This window comes from Spermophilus citellus (assembly GCF_964194105.1).
Source record: "Spermophilus citellus genome assembly, chromosome: 1".
In the NCBI taxonomy this organism is placed as follows: Eukaryota; Metazoa; Chordata; class Mammalia; order Rodentia; family Sciuridae; genus Spermophilus; species Spermophilus citellus.
This window is the reverse complement of record NC_138182.1, coordinates 260,403,611-260,421,026: the sequence shown is the minus strand read 5'-3', so window position 1 is coordinate 260,421,026 and position 17,416 is coordinate 260,403,611. Positions and strand designations below refer to the sequence as shown.

General features: G+C 30.5%; 1 protein-coding gene across 1 annotated transcript in view; it reads left to right on the top strand.

Annotated features, from left to right (window-relative positions):
* CDH9 (cadherin 9) overlaps positions 1-17,416 on the top strand; it is a gene marked incomplete at both ends in the record, with an annotated part of 117,194 nt that overhangs the window by 84,878 nt on the left and 14,900 nt on the right. The window contains 4 exons of the mRNA XM_081299201.1: positions 5,603-5,722; positions 5,967-6,134; positions 8,485-8,672; positions 9,615-9,868. Coding sequence (XP_081155327.1) covers positions 5,603-5,722; positions 5,967-6,134; positions 8,485-8,672; positions 9,615-9,868 — 730 coding nt within the window. The remainder of the gene's footprint in view (positions 1-5,602; positions 5,723-5,966; positions 6,135-8,484; positions 8,673-9,614; positions 9,869-17,416) is intronic.

Below are 17,416 nucleotides of genomic sequence, written 5' to 3'. Positions count from 1 at the left end.
AAATGTATTTTGACATCTCATACCTACATGGAGTGTAACTTCCCATTCTTGTGGATTTTCATAATGTGGGGTTACACTGGTCATGCATATGTATATGAACATTGGAAAATTATGTCTGATTCATTATATTGTCTTTCCCATTCCCATTCCCCTCCCTTTATTCATTCCTCGTTGTGCAGTTCAGTGAAGCTCCACTCCTCCCTCCTTCCTGCCTTTTGTGAGTTAGCATCTGCCTATCAGAGAGAATATTAGGCCTTTTTTGGGGGATTGGCTAATTTTGCTTAGCATGATATTCTCCTGTTCCATCCATTTACCAACAATTGCCAAATTTCATTCTTCTTTATGCCTGAGTAATATTCCATTGTGTTCCACATACGTTTTTTATGAAAATAAAATAAAAGATGAACTCATTATAATTATTGCAAGTGAACATATTCCTTGTTTTTATTTGTACAAGTAAATAATTTTATGAAGGAAAATTAAGGGGTGATATCTAGGAGCTTCTCAGACTATGTATTACCCATATTAAGAGTTTAAGCACATGTGTAATTAAATTTAAAAAAAATATATATATATGAAATAATGCACAAAAACTGACTTCCAATTTTATTTTTATTATATTAGTAATTTTTATTTAATCAGTTGGTTGACAAACTACAAATAACTGAGGAGGAAATGAAGTTTAATAGAAAGAAATAAAATTTCTCACCCTCCAAGGATTTCCTTCAGTCTGCATCTCCTTTACATTTGCTTTTCTTCTGAAAATATTTGTCACTTCCTTTCTCCCTCACCAATCATTGTCCTTGAATTTGCCCTGTCTTTCTTTCAAAACCATATATCATATTCCATTTTAGCTCTACAACTAACGTACCCCATTTTTACTTAAATGTGAAAGATTCTAATAAGCTCATAAAATTTTATATGCATTAACATCTTCTTTTTTTAAAAAAATATATTTTTTAGTTGTAGTTGGGCACAATACCTTCATTTTATTTATTTATTTTTATGTGGTGCTGAGAATCTAACCCAGGGACGCATATGTGCGAGGTGAACGCTCTACCACTGCGCCACCACCCCAGCCTCTGCATTATCATCTTCTGATTAAGCCTTTAAACTTGATAATACACAAATACATGCAATTACAGAAAATGGGATGTACTTCTATTAAAATGTTAGTGTAAGTCCCTACATTTTCCTTTTTCCATTTCTTTGGTCAGGTTGCTCTTGTATAAATTTGGTAGTTTGGCATGCATATTTTCTCAAAGCCTGGATATTTCCCTAAATGTACTCTAAAAGATTTAGCCAGTCCTCCTCCTCACACTGGGTAATTTTCCAACCAGTAATTCCTCTGTAGTTTTTGATAGAAATAACACAATCAACAACTTCTTCAGGTCCTATTTCAGTCCTTTTTTTTTTTTTTTTTGAGGTTTACTTGCTCTGGATTCAATAACGTATCCAATAATATCCATAACACTACACAGAAAATTTGATAAAATATTTAGAAATATTTAGAATAGATTAGTTACGGCTAATTCCAGTCTTGCAATTCTCAGGTTTATAATCAAGAATAACTTCTGCATGCCCCAAGGCCTATAACTTAGAAGATAAAGTAATAATACAAATGAAGTACTGACAATCCCACCTAGCTTACATTAGCGTTCTATACATGCTAGTTCTCATGACTTCATGTGAAATACACTGGTAAGTCGTAGGGACAAACTGTTGAATAGAACCAGAGACGAACTCAGAAATTCAGAGTTTATATTTCACATGAAAATAAATTTATATCAAACAAAAGACGGTTTTAATGTTTATGTATTGAATTCATGGGTTGTTTTAAACAGGTTCCATTGTACTGTCTAGAAATATCATCCCTATTTTTGCTGGTATCCCCATGCCATAAATATTTATGCAAGGGGCTCTCCCCATAGGTCCCCAAGTCAATGACTGTCTTAGCTGAAGGCATATACATGCAATTACAGAAAATGGGATGCAGAGAGTTAACTTGGCCAGTACTATAAGAACATCCATGGAAGAGTGAATAGTTGTTTCCTTCTTTTTTTCTCTAATCATCATCACCTTATTGTCTCATAGGGCTGAGTTAAATTCAGTATGTTTTATACAGGAGTTAAAAGGAATGCCTTGGGACAGAATAGGATAAAAACCATGCTACCTGTCTTATTTTCCTTTGGTTCCTCCAGTTCATGGATCAGTTCTGTTCGTTTTCCCTTTATTTGATCTCACAAATTTCTTAACATCTCTCATATATATATATATATATATATATATATATATATATATATATATAGTAGGTGAGTTTGTGTACATGCACATTTGTGAGTGTATATATGTGAGTGTATACACACATATATACAAACTTGTATATAAAAATATATATAATATGCATTATGTACTATATAAGTACAATATACATAAAGGGAAAATAATTTCTTAAAAGTTTTATACAATATAATAGGCCATATATATTTTTTTAAATATTACCGTGTTTATTAAAGAAGACTAAAAGTAGTAGGGCAGTATATTACTTTCCCAATACTGTTTGTGTTTAGCAGTTGAAAATTATTTTAATCTAGTAATTTTGATAATTGCTAAGTAAGCTTGTGCACAACTATTTTACTATATTTTAGTTTATTCATAGCTGTACTTGGATTGATAGGTGGCTGGCTAGATACATAGATAGGTACATACATACTGCATAATACATTGATAGATAATTAGATATGAAATCTATACTCTTTGGTTCATTTACATTTGAAAAGTTAAGAGTTTCATATTCTGTTGAGTGAACTAGCTGAGTTAGTTGAAATTGTATTTTGAAATTCGAATCATGTTCAAAACCGTATATTGCAAATATAATTTTATTTCTGCCTATAAGGCATAGAAACAGAAAGTTCCCTTTTGTTTTATGGACAGAATGTATTCTATAAAGTGAGATAGCCTGAATTTTTTTAACTTCCCCTAATTTAGTTTATAAGCATAGAGGAGAACAACTGGTATTATTGGGTTACATTGTATGATATAAACCTTTTTACTTTTATCCATAAAGGTAATGCTTATGGATATTTCTTTCACCGCCAAATAAATGATTTTGCTTTTCCAAACACTTAACATAAAAAAATTATTTGATTATTTTTTAATATTCTTACGTGATTTTCTATTATGAGTTTAGCTTTTGTGTCTTGAATTTTCTTAAATATTAAACATTAGCTTTATATTAAAGAGAGGAATTAGCTAAGGGATGCAATAAACATTTTTGATTCCATAACATATTTTCTGTTTAAAGAAAGATATTGTATACAAAATTCTTCTAAGAGTTTTCCAAAAATAGCAACATCAAAATCATGCTCAATTTTTTGAAATAAGGAATGTGATATTTAATTGTCACCTAGTCCTTGTTATATTTTCCCATGTTTTATATTCTTAAGGCAAAAAAATGAAGAAAATTTTTAAAAATAAAATTTTGAAAAAGGGAGAGGTATAATAGCCAAAGTGTATTTTACATTAACCTGTCTACATAAATACACGCAGAATTAGTTTAACTATGCATCATTTTACTTTATTACTAAATAATGTTCACTGTTAATGAATCATTACATTTTTGTGGAAAAATAAAAAAAACTATGCATCCCTTGTACACCAAAACAATTGGTGTTTTCTTTTTTCTTAACTTGTTGGTATAAATAAAACATTAGAGGCATGTCATTAGCATTTACCAGTTTCAAAAGCATACTTAAGTATTACCAAGAATCTGAGGGATGGAATGTGAGTATTATATGGGTGTTCTAGTTTTTCAGTCACATCATGGGGGTGATTTGTATTCTCTAAACTTTCTTTTTTCTTAAGGCCAAGCATTTTTTCACAAGTTTAAAGATCACACACCCATAAAATAGAATAAGCAAAACTTTTTCACCATGAAAATATTATTTAAAAAGTGTGAAAATGTGGGGCTGGAGTTGTGACTCAGTTGTAGAGTGCTTGCCTAGCATGTGTGAGGCACTGGGGTTGATCCTCACAACCACATTAAAAAACTAAATAAATAAAATTAAGTTATTGTCTCCAATTCTCTCTCTCACTCTCTCTCTCTCTCTCACACACACACACACACACACACACACACATATATATATATATATATATATATATATAAAATAGTGGAAATGTACAGTACAGAAGATTGTTTTTACCTGTACCCATAGTGAAACATGAAAATGTTTACTTACAAAAAACAAAAGGGACAAGTAACACAGGAAATGTCCAAAACTTGATGAAGTAACTAATGGAATTTTCAACCTATAAGCAAATCTTAGTAATTTATATTTCAATGATATCCAAGTGTGAAAACAATTCTTATTTTAACTCACTTGTACTCACATATGATTAAACAAAAATTTAAATATAAATTAGAAAACAACTTAGATGAACTTTCAAAAATTATTGAGGAGAAAACTAGTTTAAAATTTTGGGTGAGGTTGGATAACTTTTCAATGATAAATCTTATAATTGACATGGATCTAGTGAGTATGTAGTGTTTCCTGTCACAGGATATATCAGTTCCATTACAGATTAGGAGATGTTTTTAGTGGGTGAACTCAAGTTATCATTGTATGTGAATTAATTTAAGAAAACATAAACGACTGTTGCTGAATTAATGGGGTACTATTGAAATGATTTGATGGGAAATGAGTTGTTAGTGTTAATCTCAATGGACATCATATTTATTTAATGAAATTTGCATTAGTATATGTATTCAAAATTGAGAGATATTCACTGCAATTCACTTAGAGAAGTTTATGAGTGAATAATATATATGGGGTAAAAGGATAGATGACAGAACAAATGAGGAATTCACTCAGTCCTCAAACATATTAATATCTGAGTGATATAATTAAACTTGAAAAGTTGTGTATAATGTACTTAAAATGTTCTACAAAATCATTTTGCTCAGGGGAATCCATAGTAGGTTTCAGTTAAGATTTTAAAATTATTCTTTAGTCTTTATAGCAATTGAGTTAAAAAATATGTACATATTTTTATGTATATGTACATAAAGTGTACATACATATATACATACATGTGTGTATGTGAAACAACTAATATATTCCCTTTGTTTATCTGCTAAAACTAATTTTTAAAGCACTTCTAGTTTTGGGGGCTGGGGATGTGGCTCAAGCGGTAGCGCGCTCGCCTGGCATGCGTGGGGCCCGGGTTCGATCCTCAGAACCACATACAAACAAAGATGTTGTACCCGCCGATAACTAAACAATAAATATTAAAATTCTCTTTCTCTCTACCTCTCTCTACCTCTCTCTACCTCTACCTCTAAAAAAAAAAAAAAAAAGCACTTCTAGTTTTTAAAGGATTGGGACTTCTTACTAACCAAAAATAAAGAAATGTTTGTAATATAAAATTAAATAGATATCAGTATACATTTTTTAGTGAATTTTACTAAAATTTTTATTTTAGTCTTTATTAGTAAATACTACTAACTGCATTATTAAAAATTATTACATAGTACAAGTACACAAGTACACTTTTCCAATTTGGAAGTATTTACGTGTTTAAATTTGGGGGCTTTTTATAGGTACATCTGTTATACAAGTGACTGCAACAGATGCAGACGATGCCAACTATGGAAATAGTGCCAAAGTGGTCTACAGTATATTGCAAGGACAGCCATATTTTTCAGTGGACCCAGAGTCAGGTAAAACACTTATGACATGGTATATTTCTCATTATATACATCTGGATGTACTGATTTCCTGGGGAATAACCCATGGGAAAAATCTTTCGGTTTTATGAATTATGTTGAATTAATTGTGCATTGAAGGATATGCTTAATCACACTGATGTTTTATCTATTTGCTATGATTAACTTATATAAAGTGAATCTTAAATAACTTAATTTTAAAAACCAGTGGTTTAATTGTCTTTTTTTTTTTCAAAAGGCATAATAAAAACTGCATTACCAGACATGAGCAGAGAAAATCGAGAGCAGTACCAGGTGGTTATACAGGCCAAAGATATGGGTGGCCAGATGGGAGGCCTTTCTGGAACCACAACAGTGAACATCACTCTGACAGATGTAAACAACAATCCTCCTCGATTTCCACAGAGTAAGGAAGGTTTAGTGATCTCTTGTTGAAAAACTTGTCAAACATACAATTATTTAAATCTAATGTTTGCACTATCAGTTCACTATTAATTTATGCAAACTATCAAATCCAAAACCCATCCCTCTACTCGCACACACACAGAAGCACAATTTCTTTCAAGTGATGGGTATCATTTTCTTCATTGGGTAGGCAAAGGGACAAAACAAGGACATGAGGTTATTTTGCAGTTTCGGCTTTTTACTATCCTTTTCTACTTTTTGGAGTGTTGAAAACTTCCCAGGCTAAATTCTGTATGATCTTCCTGGTTGGAATGTGGTCTCTGCAATTGGTCTGATTGGATCCAAATTATCTATTTTAATTAATTAATTAATTAATTAATTAATTTAGTGGGAATTGAACTCAGAGGCACTCTGAGCCACAATCCCAGCCCTATTTTGTATTATCTTTAGAGACAGGGTCTCACTGAGTTGCTTAGTGCTTCACTGTTGCTGAGACTGGCTTTGAATTGGTGATCCTTATGGCTCAGCCTCCCTAGCCACTGGGATTACAGGCAGGTGTCCCTGTGCCCAGCCGCTGACTAAATTCAAATTCTATGCCTCACACTGGTCTCTGTTGTCATGTGTGTGCACAAGCATTATAAGCCTTTGTTAATTGATCCTAAGCAAAGACTTAAATTTTAACATCTCTGAAATCAAATGGTTTATGAAAACGGGTTAAATTGGCCACATTCTATATTTTTTTAGTGAATTATAGAGTCATGATTTACCAAGGTTTTGTGTGATGGCATGTATTGATATTGACATTGTTAAACATGTGATGGCATACTAAAATTCAATAATGTCAGTGCTGTTGAGCCATGAAGATGAAATTATTTAATTCCCTTTCGGTTGTTACAATTTTAGGATACACTTTAAAACATGGATATTTTGCACCTCTTGAGGTCATACAAAAACACATTTAAATTATCTGATTAAAATTTTTGACTCTGCAGTGTGTAAACTGATAAAGAATTCTTCCTTAAAATTCTCAATTGAGGTCCCATTTAAATTCATATTGATTTCAAACAATAAAATATTTTTTAGGTTGACAAAATGTGAAATATGTGATGCAACAGTTTTGGTGAACATATTCATATGATTAATTTTTAAAAGTGGATTTTGCTGAGAACATGAATAATAAGACCAAGTAACAGAAACCTAAACAATGCATTAAATGTTAGTAGTGTTTACTAATAATTTTAATGTAAACTAAAATTGTAAATTGCCAAATTATTTAATGTCTTGCCATTTGGTAATTCTAAGATCTGTTAGAATCTTAACAAATATTTGAAAGTATGATAGTACTAATAAAATGCTGAGGACTAGATCTTGAGCTGAAGGAATTACAGACATGATTTTATATAATACAACAACCTTATAATTCAAATGCTAGCATTTTCTTTTTCATTTTATAGATGAAAACATGGTTTTCAAAGTTTAGAAAATTTAATTACCTTGCACAGGAGGACAACTTAAACTCATACAGTGGACTTATAAGCTTATATTTTTAACTATCAAACACTGGAAAAAGAATAGACTATGTAGTCAGAGACAACTGGCATTTTCCTTTACCTAAATTTGGAGGATAATTTTCTTGAACCTGAAGATAATACCTACATTGTTACTTAGAGGAAAAATAAACAACTGTAGAGAGCATTTGACTATACTGTTCAACACATAAAAATATTTTTTAAAGTATTTTTTTACTTTAATTAATTTTTCTTGGACATTTTTCCTATTGATTCTTAAATACTTACAAAGTAAAACACTTTCAGGAATAACAGAATGTGAGGTATTGAATGGGTGGGTCTACAGAAAACATAAACAAACAAAACAAAATCTACTAAAAATACATTAAATTTGAAACAAACAAAAAATAAAAGTGAGGGGAGCATTGACATTGATCTCTGCAGAGTTGTTTTTCTATCCCTGATTTTAAAAAATAAAAGAATAAACTCGTATTTTTAAAACAATTGCATTGATGTAAAAATATATGATAATAATTTTGAATCTCCATATAAGCAATAAATAGTTGGTTTTATGTTCTTTTAAATAAATAATTTTAGATTCTAATATCACATTTCCCATCTGTAAGTAGCTTCCCAAAACTTATATTTCTCACTTACGAATTGTTTGCCTTTATATATTCTTCTCCTAACTTAATAAATCTATAAATTTTGACAGCTTAAAATTCAATAATATGGAAATCTCTTCCAATTTAGAATTAATTTATTTAAGTAAAAAAGAGAAGAAATGACACAATTTCATCATCTAAAAAGGAAATGCCAAAGCAATACTGATTTAATTTACAGGTACGTATCAGTTTAGTTCTCCTGAGTCTGCACCTCTCGGAACCCATCTTGGAAGGATAAAAGCCAATGACCCCGACTTGGGGGAAAACGCTGAGGTGGAGTACAGCATTGCTGAAGGAGAGGGAGCGGACATGTTCGATGTCATCACTGACAAGGATACACAGGAAGGGATTATAACTGTCAAACAGGTTTCTTTTTGCTGTCTTCATTTTTCCCTTGAGTGCTCTTTAGTTTATTCTTGCTTCTCAGTAAAGGAAGAAAAGTCTTGGGTTTATTTTTCTGTTTCTTTTATATGCTGTCTACCTTTCACGTAAGTGGGAATAGTTGTGATTTCACTTCAAATAAGTAAAGCGTCTTTATCATTCACACTTATACAGTGGTTTGAAAGCTCAATTGCTTGCATTTGTAGTAGACAGCCATCAAACTAAGATAATACTAAAAGTACCTGTTTAATCTCTCTTTATGGGAGAAAAAATAAGCATGTAGCTATCACTGTTATTTCACACAGTTTTTAAAATGTTCTAATTTTAGGTGTAATGGTTTATATAAATAAATAAAAGATAAAAATGGTATGTGTTTTATGTTGATTATACTAATTTTTAATGTATTTTAGGGGAATATTTTGCAACTTTACATGGAATAATGTAGGTCAATATTATTTTACAATTTACTCATATGTTACAGTCAAATAAATGAAATATAAACAATTTTTCTCTAAGATTTTACATCAGTCAACTTTTCTTCTGGTTTTAATTATGTATAACTTTAATGCCAATAATATATAATCATTATATTCATTAAAGAATATCTCATTTATCTGTGCCTAAAAATACTGAAGTACAATACTGAATGTGAATCAATCTTATTTGCATATTCCATTATATTTAGTTAAACCTGTATAAGTAAGTATGAGGCAAAAGAAAAAAAAATCTACAAATTTATTTTATATATTATATGATATATATATATATATATATATATATATATACATATATAGATGTGTGTGTGTAAGTTACTTAGTCTTAATTGCCTGTATCATTAAAAAAATCAGGATTTTATATCTAGAAATTTTCACCTATGGTTATGGCTTGTAAATTGTGCTAATATTTTCTTGTTTTATCTAATTTCAGAATTTAGACTTTGAAAAAAAAATGCTGTACACTTTAAGAGTGGATGCAAGTAACACTCATCCTGATCCCCGATTCTTACACCTGGGACCTTTCAAAGACACAGCTGTAATCAAAATATCTGTGGAAGACACAGATGAGCCTCCTGTGTTCAGTAGACACTCCTACTTGATAGAAGTCGATGAGGATGTAAAGGAGGGTAGCATTATTGGACAAGTCACAGCATATGACCCAGATGCCATGAACAATTTAATTAAGTAAGTACTTTCAGAAGAGTTATGTTTGCGGATATATAATCTATTTTCAAGCCATCTGGAGACAAATGTGTTGCGCAATGTCAGTCAACCACAGAAATAAACACAGATTAAAAACTCTTAGTTGAGATGTTTTTAAAGCCATTTAGGTATATTATTTAATTAGAGTCTTACGATTCTAGATATTACTATGATATTTTTTTCTGGGGATGATAAGATCAAGACACTAAGTATTTAAATAGCCCAATAGTGACACTTTGGTTCTTAAAAAAATCAGGCAGTCTGTCTAGCTTCAGGGATAGTCAGGGATTTGAATCTCACTTTTGATGTGATTCTTCCCCATTGTTCTTCTTTTACATGCATTAAATCAAAATGCATGTAAAAATGATTTAAGAAAGAAATTGGAAATATATATTTCTCTCCTAAAAATATAAAGCTATGTACTTTCAAAAAGAGCCACTAAACGTACCTTAAATTAAAATTTTGGTGAAACATTGCACTAGTTCATCATAATTCAAATATGAACACATATATGTTCATATACTACATCATTACTAAAGAAATAATGATATATAAGTCAATGGAAAGGTTAAAGTACTAACAACTAGTAGACTATAATACTTTTCCAATATTTCAATATTATATTCATTGTTTCAAAGCTTTAAATAAGTGAAAAATCTCAATGATTCTTAGAAAAATTTTCTTAAGGAGAATGGGAATGTAATTGATACTAAATAACTATGAATAGGACAGATAGGTGCTGATGTGTAGATATGTAGAGGAAGTTAGAAGCCACAGAAGAAGTAGATAAATAATACCTTTTCAGTTTAAATATGTGGCTAGTAAAATACCTATAATTCCACTTTTCTTTAAATTTTACTCTTAAGAAAAATAATTGGTTAGACATTTTTCATGCCATCCTTAACACATAGAATATTAATGAATATAAGTATTACCTAGTTTTTATTTTAGGACTTTCCAAAGTGTCAATTTGCAAAGTAATGTTGCTGCACAAAATAAATTCTGGTAAAAATTCTATTAGTTAATGGCACTAATATACAATTGAACATGTTAAACTTTGTAACCAAGAAATATTCTAGAATATTTTATTCTATGGATCATAACTAGAGCTTAAAATTTGGTTAATTTTAGGTTGAGTAGAAAATCATTTACTGAATCTCCCTGTTTAAAAAGTAAATGAGGGCTGGGGATGTGGCTCAAGCGGTAGCGCGCTCGCCTGGTGTGCGTGCGGCCCGGGTTCGATCCTCAGCACCACATACCAACAAAGATGTTGTGTCCGCCGAGAACTAAAAAAAAAATAAATATTAAAAATTCTCTCTCTCTCTCTCTCTCACTCTCTCTTAAAAAAAAAAAGTAAATGATTGTTTTCAAATTTTATATTTTGTATATTATTAAACATCATTTTTATGAGATTCATTCTAGTTTATACAAGAAAATATTTTACTCTTAAAATATTTTTATAGGAGCTGGAGTTGTAGCTCAGTGGTAGAGCACTTGCCTCACAAGGCACTGAGTTCAATCCTAGCACCACATAAAAACAAAGTTTTGAGTCCATATACAAATATAATATAAATAAATATAATAAAATATTTTTATAAAATTATAATTTATATAAGAAAATATTTACTCTGAAAAAATATCATTATACATAAAAATATTCATAACAGTACACTCATATTATTATCAATATACATATATTTTTATCATTATAAATGCCCATATTAGGGACTGGGGTTGTGGCTCAGCAAGTGTGAGGCTCTGGGTTTGATCCACAGCACCATATAAAAATAAATAAACAAAGGTATTGTGTCCAACTACAACTAAAAAATAAATATTAAAAAAATAAATTCCCATATTATTTAAAACAAAGTCTTTAAATAAAATGAAAAATTAACAGTTTTTCTATGATTAATTTATCTGTACTAGAATGTTCATTTCTAATACAATGTGAATTTTTATGTTATTGAAATGGTACATGCTTATTGCCTTTTTGTCCCCATATGTGAATATGTTAAAACTCTGTGTTTAAAATACATACAGCTTCTTTGCAATGCTCAAAGAGAAACAAATGCTTATTTATTTTTTGCTTTTAAATCACATATATTTGTAACTTCATAGGGTGCTTCACAAATTTGGCAATTATCCCAAAATTTACAAATCTATATGATAGTACTAATAACATATTGTAATAAAATGTTCTTATAATGAAAATAGAGATAGTTTGGCTGTTCCACTAGAATGATGGATTGGCTTTTCAGTGATTGGTGTTAACATTTTTTCCCTCTAACATCTCAACTTGATAACACCTTCCTATTTTTTAAAGAAAATAAGAAATTTGCCACATTAGTAACTACAAATGCTTAATGAGTGTCTGCCTTTAATGGTTTGGGCCAGTTTCTAAATATGTCGTCTAGGTTGGTCATACCTTCTTTTCTCCTTAGCATTTGATATGAACAAATGTTTTTGATAGAAATCCTACATGTTCATTTTAAAAATGATTAATTGTTCCTTTTTAAAATGAAAGTAATGCACTGCTAAAAAGTTGTTGTCAATGACAGAGTCTCAACATATTTAGATAATGAACCATCTTATTGTTTGATCATTAAGCATTTCTGAATCATAAGGAGACCACATCTTAACCGTAGTCTGTGGTCTTTCCTAATTTGTATCCTATATTTGCATATTAAGAAGTCAATAAATGTTGCAAGAGGCATGTTAATTATTCCATGACACCAAGGTTACTTGTTCATTTACTCAGGTGAGGTGTCTCATCAAACTTTATCAATTCTTAACACTCCTTTCTCCAGAAATATTTTCATCTCATCAATAAATTCTGCACCAGGCAACAATATGTATGTTTTATCAATCAAATCATATTATAAAATTTATAACAGTTAACTACCTCACTTTGTCTATTTTCTCCATTCCGTTATTTCTATTTCAATGCATTTGTTTTGATATTACATTCTTTTTTTTCTGTTTATATTGTGGATATTTTGCTTTTTTCCCCCTCCCTGTTTCTTTGACTTACAATATGAAGTTATATATTTGAGATATTAATTTTACATTTTTCTTAAATATACATCATAGTGATATAACTTTCTCTGTTAGCATAGCTTTAGGTGTGTTATACAACAGTCTGATATTAATATGTGGCCTTCCTCTTTTTTAATTATTGTTTTTAATTAAAACATGACTTGCATTGTAGGTATATGTCCTTGCTTTATAACCCAGTTTAATATTATTTCTTTTAAATGAAATGTTTATACTGTGATTTTTCATACTGTTAAGTTTGTCATCTTCCCATTTTTTTTTTTTCTGATTGTTTCATCTTTTCCTTGTTTCATCTTATTTTGTGCCATTTTGGATTAGTACAATATTACAGATTGCTGGTTTTCTAACAGTATGGTAAATATTTTGCTCTGTAATAATGTTTCTTCCTGTATGGAATCTTTTGTTCCTCATGCTGCTTTTAATTGTTCAGTAATTTTAATTCAATTGATTGGAATATTGCTTACAATAATGGACTTCATTTCTTTTTTGCTTAAACTTTATTGAATTTCTTGGATCTGTGAATTTATATCTTTTGTGAAGCTGGGAAAATTTTTAGGCATTGAATCTTCAATTTCTTCCCCCATCATCTTCTCCTTCAGGGAATATAAATGTTATTAGGTCTCATGAATGTGTGTGTCATTTAGTATGTACCACATTCCACAGCATCTTCAAATTCATTAATTATTTCTGTAATGCTTAATCAATTTTAAATCCATGCAGAATATTTATCTTTTTTAATATTTATTTTTAGTTGTAGTTGGAAACAATACCTTTATTTTATTTATTTTTATGTGGTGCTGAGGATTGAACCCAGAGCCTTGCATGTGCTAGGTAAGCACTCTACTGCTGAGTCACAACCACAGCTCCCAGAATATTTTTTTAATGTACATACATTGTCATTTATTCTGTAGATGTTCTATTAAGATCACATATATATGTATACTATACACATATATGAACATAAGTATATGGAACACAGTTAAACATCTTTTGAATGTCATTTTGAGCTAATTCTATCGACTGTGTCATCTCTGTGTTGGTTTGAATTAATAGATTTTTCTTTTCACTCATGCATTCCTGTCTTTTGCATGCATGTAATTTTATTGGATTATAGACATTGTGACTTTTACCATGGTTACTGTTGTCTAAGTTTGCATTTTTATGAAAATTCCTGAGCTTTATCTGATATAGTTAAGTTGGTTGAAAGAGCTCAGTCCTTTTGGACCTTGTTCTTGTGCTTTCTCAGCAGCCCTTAGTGTAAGCCTAGTTTTGCTCCATTGTTCACCAATATCTGTTTGTTTGAAATTATATAGTTTTCCATCCTGTATGATAACCAGCAAAACTATCTCAAGGTTCATAATATTCCACTAATATTCCTAGTTGATATTGTGTACCCTTTAATTCATAAGATAATTTACCTTCATAGTGTTGTAGCCAAGTTGGATCCTCTTCAGATTTCAGCCTTCGCCTTCTCTCCAGTGCTCCCTGTCTACCTCTCTGGGTTTCTACTCACAATACTATAGGAACCTAGAGTACACTCGTTAAAGTTCAGGAGCTCACCTCCTTTTCTTCCCTTCTCTAAGAATTGCTGATTTCTGTTGTTGTTGTTCTTCTTCTTCTCCTTCTCCTTCTCCTTCTCCTTCTCCTTCTCTTCTCCTTCTCCTTCTCCTTCTCCTTCTCCTCCTTCTCCTCCTCCTTCTCCTCCTCCTCCTCCTCCTTCTTTTGTAATACAATGGAGTGGATTGGTTTTTGTTGTTGTTGTACATGGACACAATGCCTTTATTTTACTTGTTTTTATTTTTATGTGGTGCTGGGGATTGAACCCAGTACCTCATGCATGCTAGGCAAGCGCTGTACCACTGAGCCACAACCCCCAGCCTCTAAATGTCCAGTTCTTTAAACATCATTGTTCGCATGCATTTTGCCTTTTTTTTTTTTTTTGGTGTTTAGTGTGTATGGGAAATCCATCCCCTACTATTCTATTTTTGTCAAAAGAAAAATGATTTTAAAAATTGTCCCTGAATTGTTTAATTGTAGCAATTCATTCTCAAAAACACAAGAAATTTTGTAGCAAGTAAAACATATGAAATTCTCTGTTACTCCTGGGTTACTTCACTGCCCTTCTATTAGATATTCCATCATTCAAACAATTTGTCAATCTATCTCATTTTTTATATCATTGAGTACATTAGTCTTTGTATGTTTTAAATTCTGTGTGTTCACTTATGTTCCAAACTCAGTAATTTTTTTTATAAATAATGCACTATTATGTCAATAATACATCATTGATAAAAATTTAGATTGTTTGGAGCTTATATATATATATATATATATATATATATATATATTATAGATTACATATAATACATATATAAGATCACACATATATAATATATAGAGATTACATATACATGTTCTGTATCAATATATGATTATACATATAGATTACATATAGAGGTTACATATATTTTGTATATATTTTAGGCATATATATAAATAATAAATATGTACAATCTTCACCTAAATATGATAATTTACTGAAGGTACAATTTCAAAAATAAAGTTCTGTGTCAAAGAGATCTATAGTTAAATTTGTATTCTTGTTTCACAGTGTTAAAAATTGGCTGTTACATTTTTAAGTTTATACTCCTCCCAGAAATATTGGCCTTGGATAGAGAACTCACATCCTGGAGAAAAAACAATGAGAAATAATTTTACCAGTAAATCTAAAAAAGTGCCTTTCAAAGAAAAATATTAAAAGAACAAATTAATCTCAAATTATATTTCTTAAATTATATTGCCAATTCTGCCCCCCAAAAACATTATAGACTGAATGCTATTAACATGTAAATGTATGGGGAAAATACTTTAGAACTCCAAATATAGTATGAAGAAAAATCGGTAATAATTCAGCAGTGAGTCAACAATGTAATTTGGGGCAGGGGACTGGGGATTGAACGCAGGGCCCCCCATGAGCTAGACAAGTGTTATATCAAAAGCCCATGTAGAAGTCTTTGCTTTGTTTAATGCAATTTAGAAAGACGACTGACTGGTCCTAAATGAAAAAACAGGCTACAATTAGCATCATGGGGATTCATATTTTTCCAGAAAATATTGGGAACTACTTCTTCCTACACCCACTCCCAGTAAATCTGTCATCAAACATATATTCTGAAATACATCTGCTACTTGCAACATGAAATTTTTGTTACAGTTAGCAGCTGTTGTCACCTCTGCTTCACCGCATTAGTTATCATGGAGTTACTTATCCCAAGTTGTAGAGTCGATTATAGCTTGACAAGGTCTGAAAGAACATCAAGCTTCACTTCACACCTATTTGATGTTTAGTGTATTTAAAATTCAATGATTTTTTGGAAGAAATCCTTTATACTTCTGTTAAAACTAAAATAAGGTACTTATGGCAAAAATTTAGTTATGGTTCAACAAAATATGTATGATTCCAACATAATCAAAATTATGTGCATAAATGCATTCATATATAGTGGTGCTTTTTGAGTGCTTTTATTTCAGAGGGTAACATAGTAATGGTGTAACAACAATACTAAACCTAGAAAAGAATATTCTGAATTAATATAATTAACAAACATGAAAAAATGTTAAGCATTTCTAGCAATTACAGAAATACAAATTAAAGCTACACTTAGATTTCATCATACTTGAGTCAGAATGGAAATTCTGACAAACAACAATAAATATTGGTGAGGATGTGGGGAAAAGTGTAAACTCATACATTGCTGGTTGTATTGCAAATTGGTGCAACCACTCTGGAAAGCAATATTGGAATGGAACTAGGAATGAACAACCATTTGAGTTAGTTATCACACTCCATGGTGTACATCCAAAAGACATAAAATCAGCATACTACAGCGATATAGTCACATTAATGTTTATAGCAGCTCAATTCACAAAAGCTATGCTATGGAACCAAACTTGTTGTCCATGAACAGATTAATGGATAAATAAAATGTGGTTTCTATACACAATAGACTATTACTCAGCCATAAAGAAGAATGACTTTATGATATTTGCCAATAAATAGATGAATGTGGTGACTATCATACTAAGTTAAATAAGCCAATTCCCAAAAACTAACAGTTGAGTGTGGTCTCTGATACATAAATACTAACCCAAGGCAAATGAAGGGAATAGAGGTGGTGATAGGAATAAGGAATACAGTGGAGTGAATCTAACATAACTTTCCTACTTACATCTATGAATACACAACAGTGAATCTCAACATTATGTACATCCATAAGACTGGGATCTTAATTAGAATAAGATATATTCCATGTTTTTATATAAATAAATCAAAATAGACTCTATAACTAAAAAGAACACATAAAAATAGAGAAAAAGAAATTATAAGTAATTTCATCATATAACAAACATTTGAGTTTTTAATCATTTTATGGTTCTCAGCTATGGAAAATTCATAAGTAGAAGCTAGAATGGAAA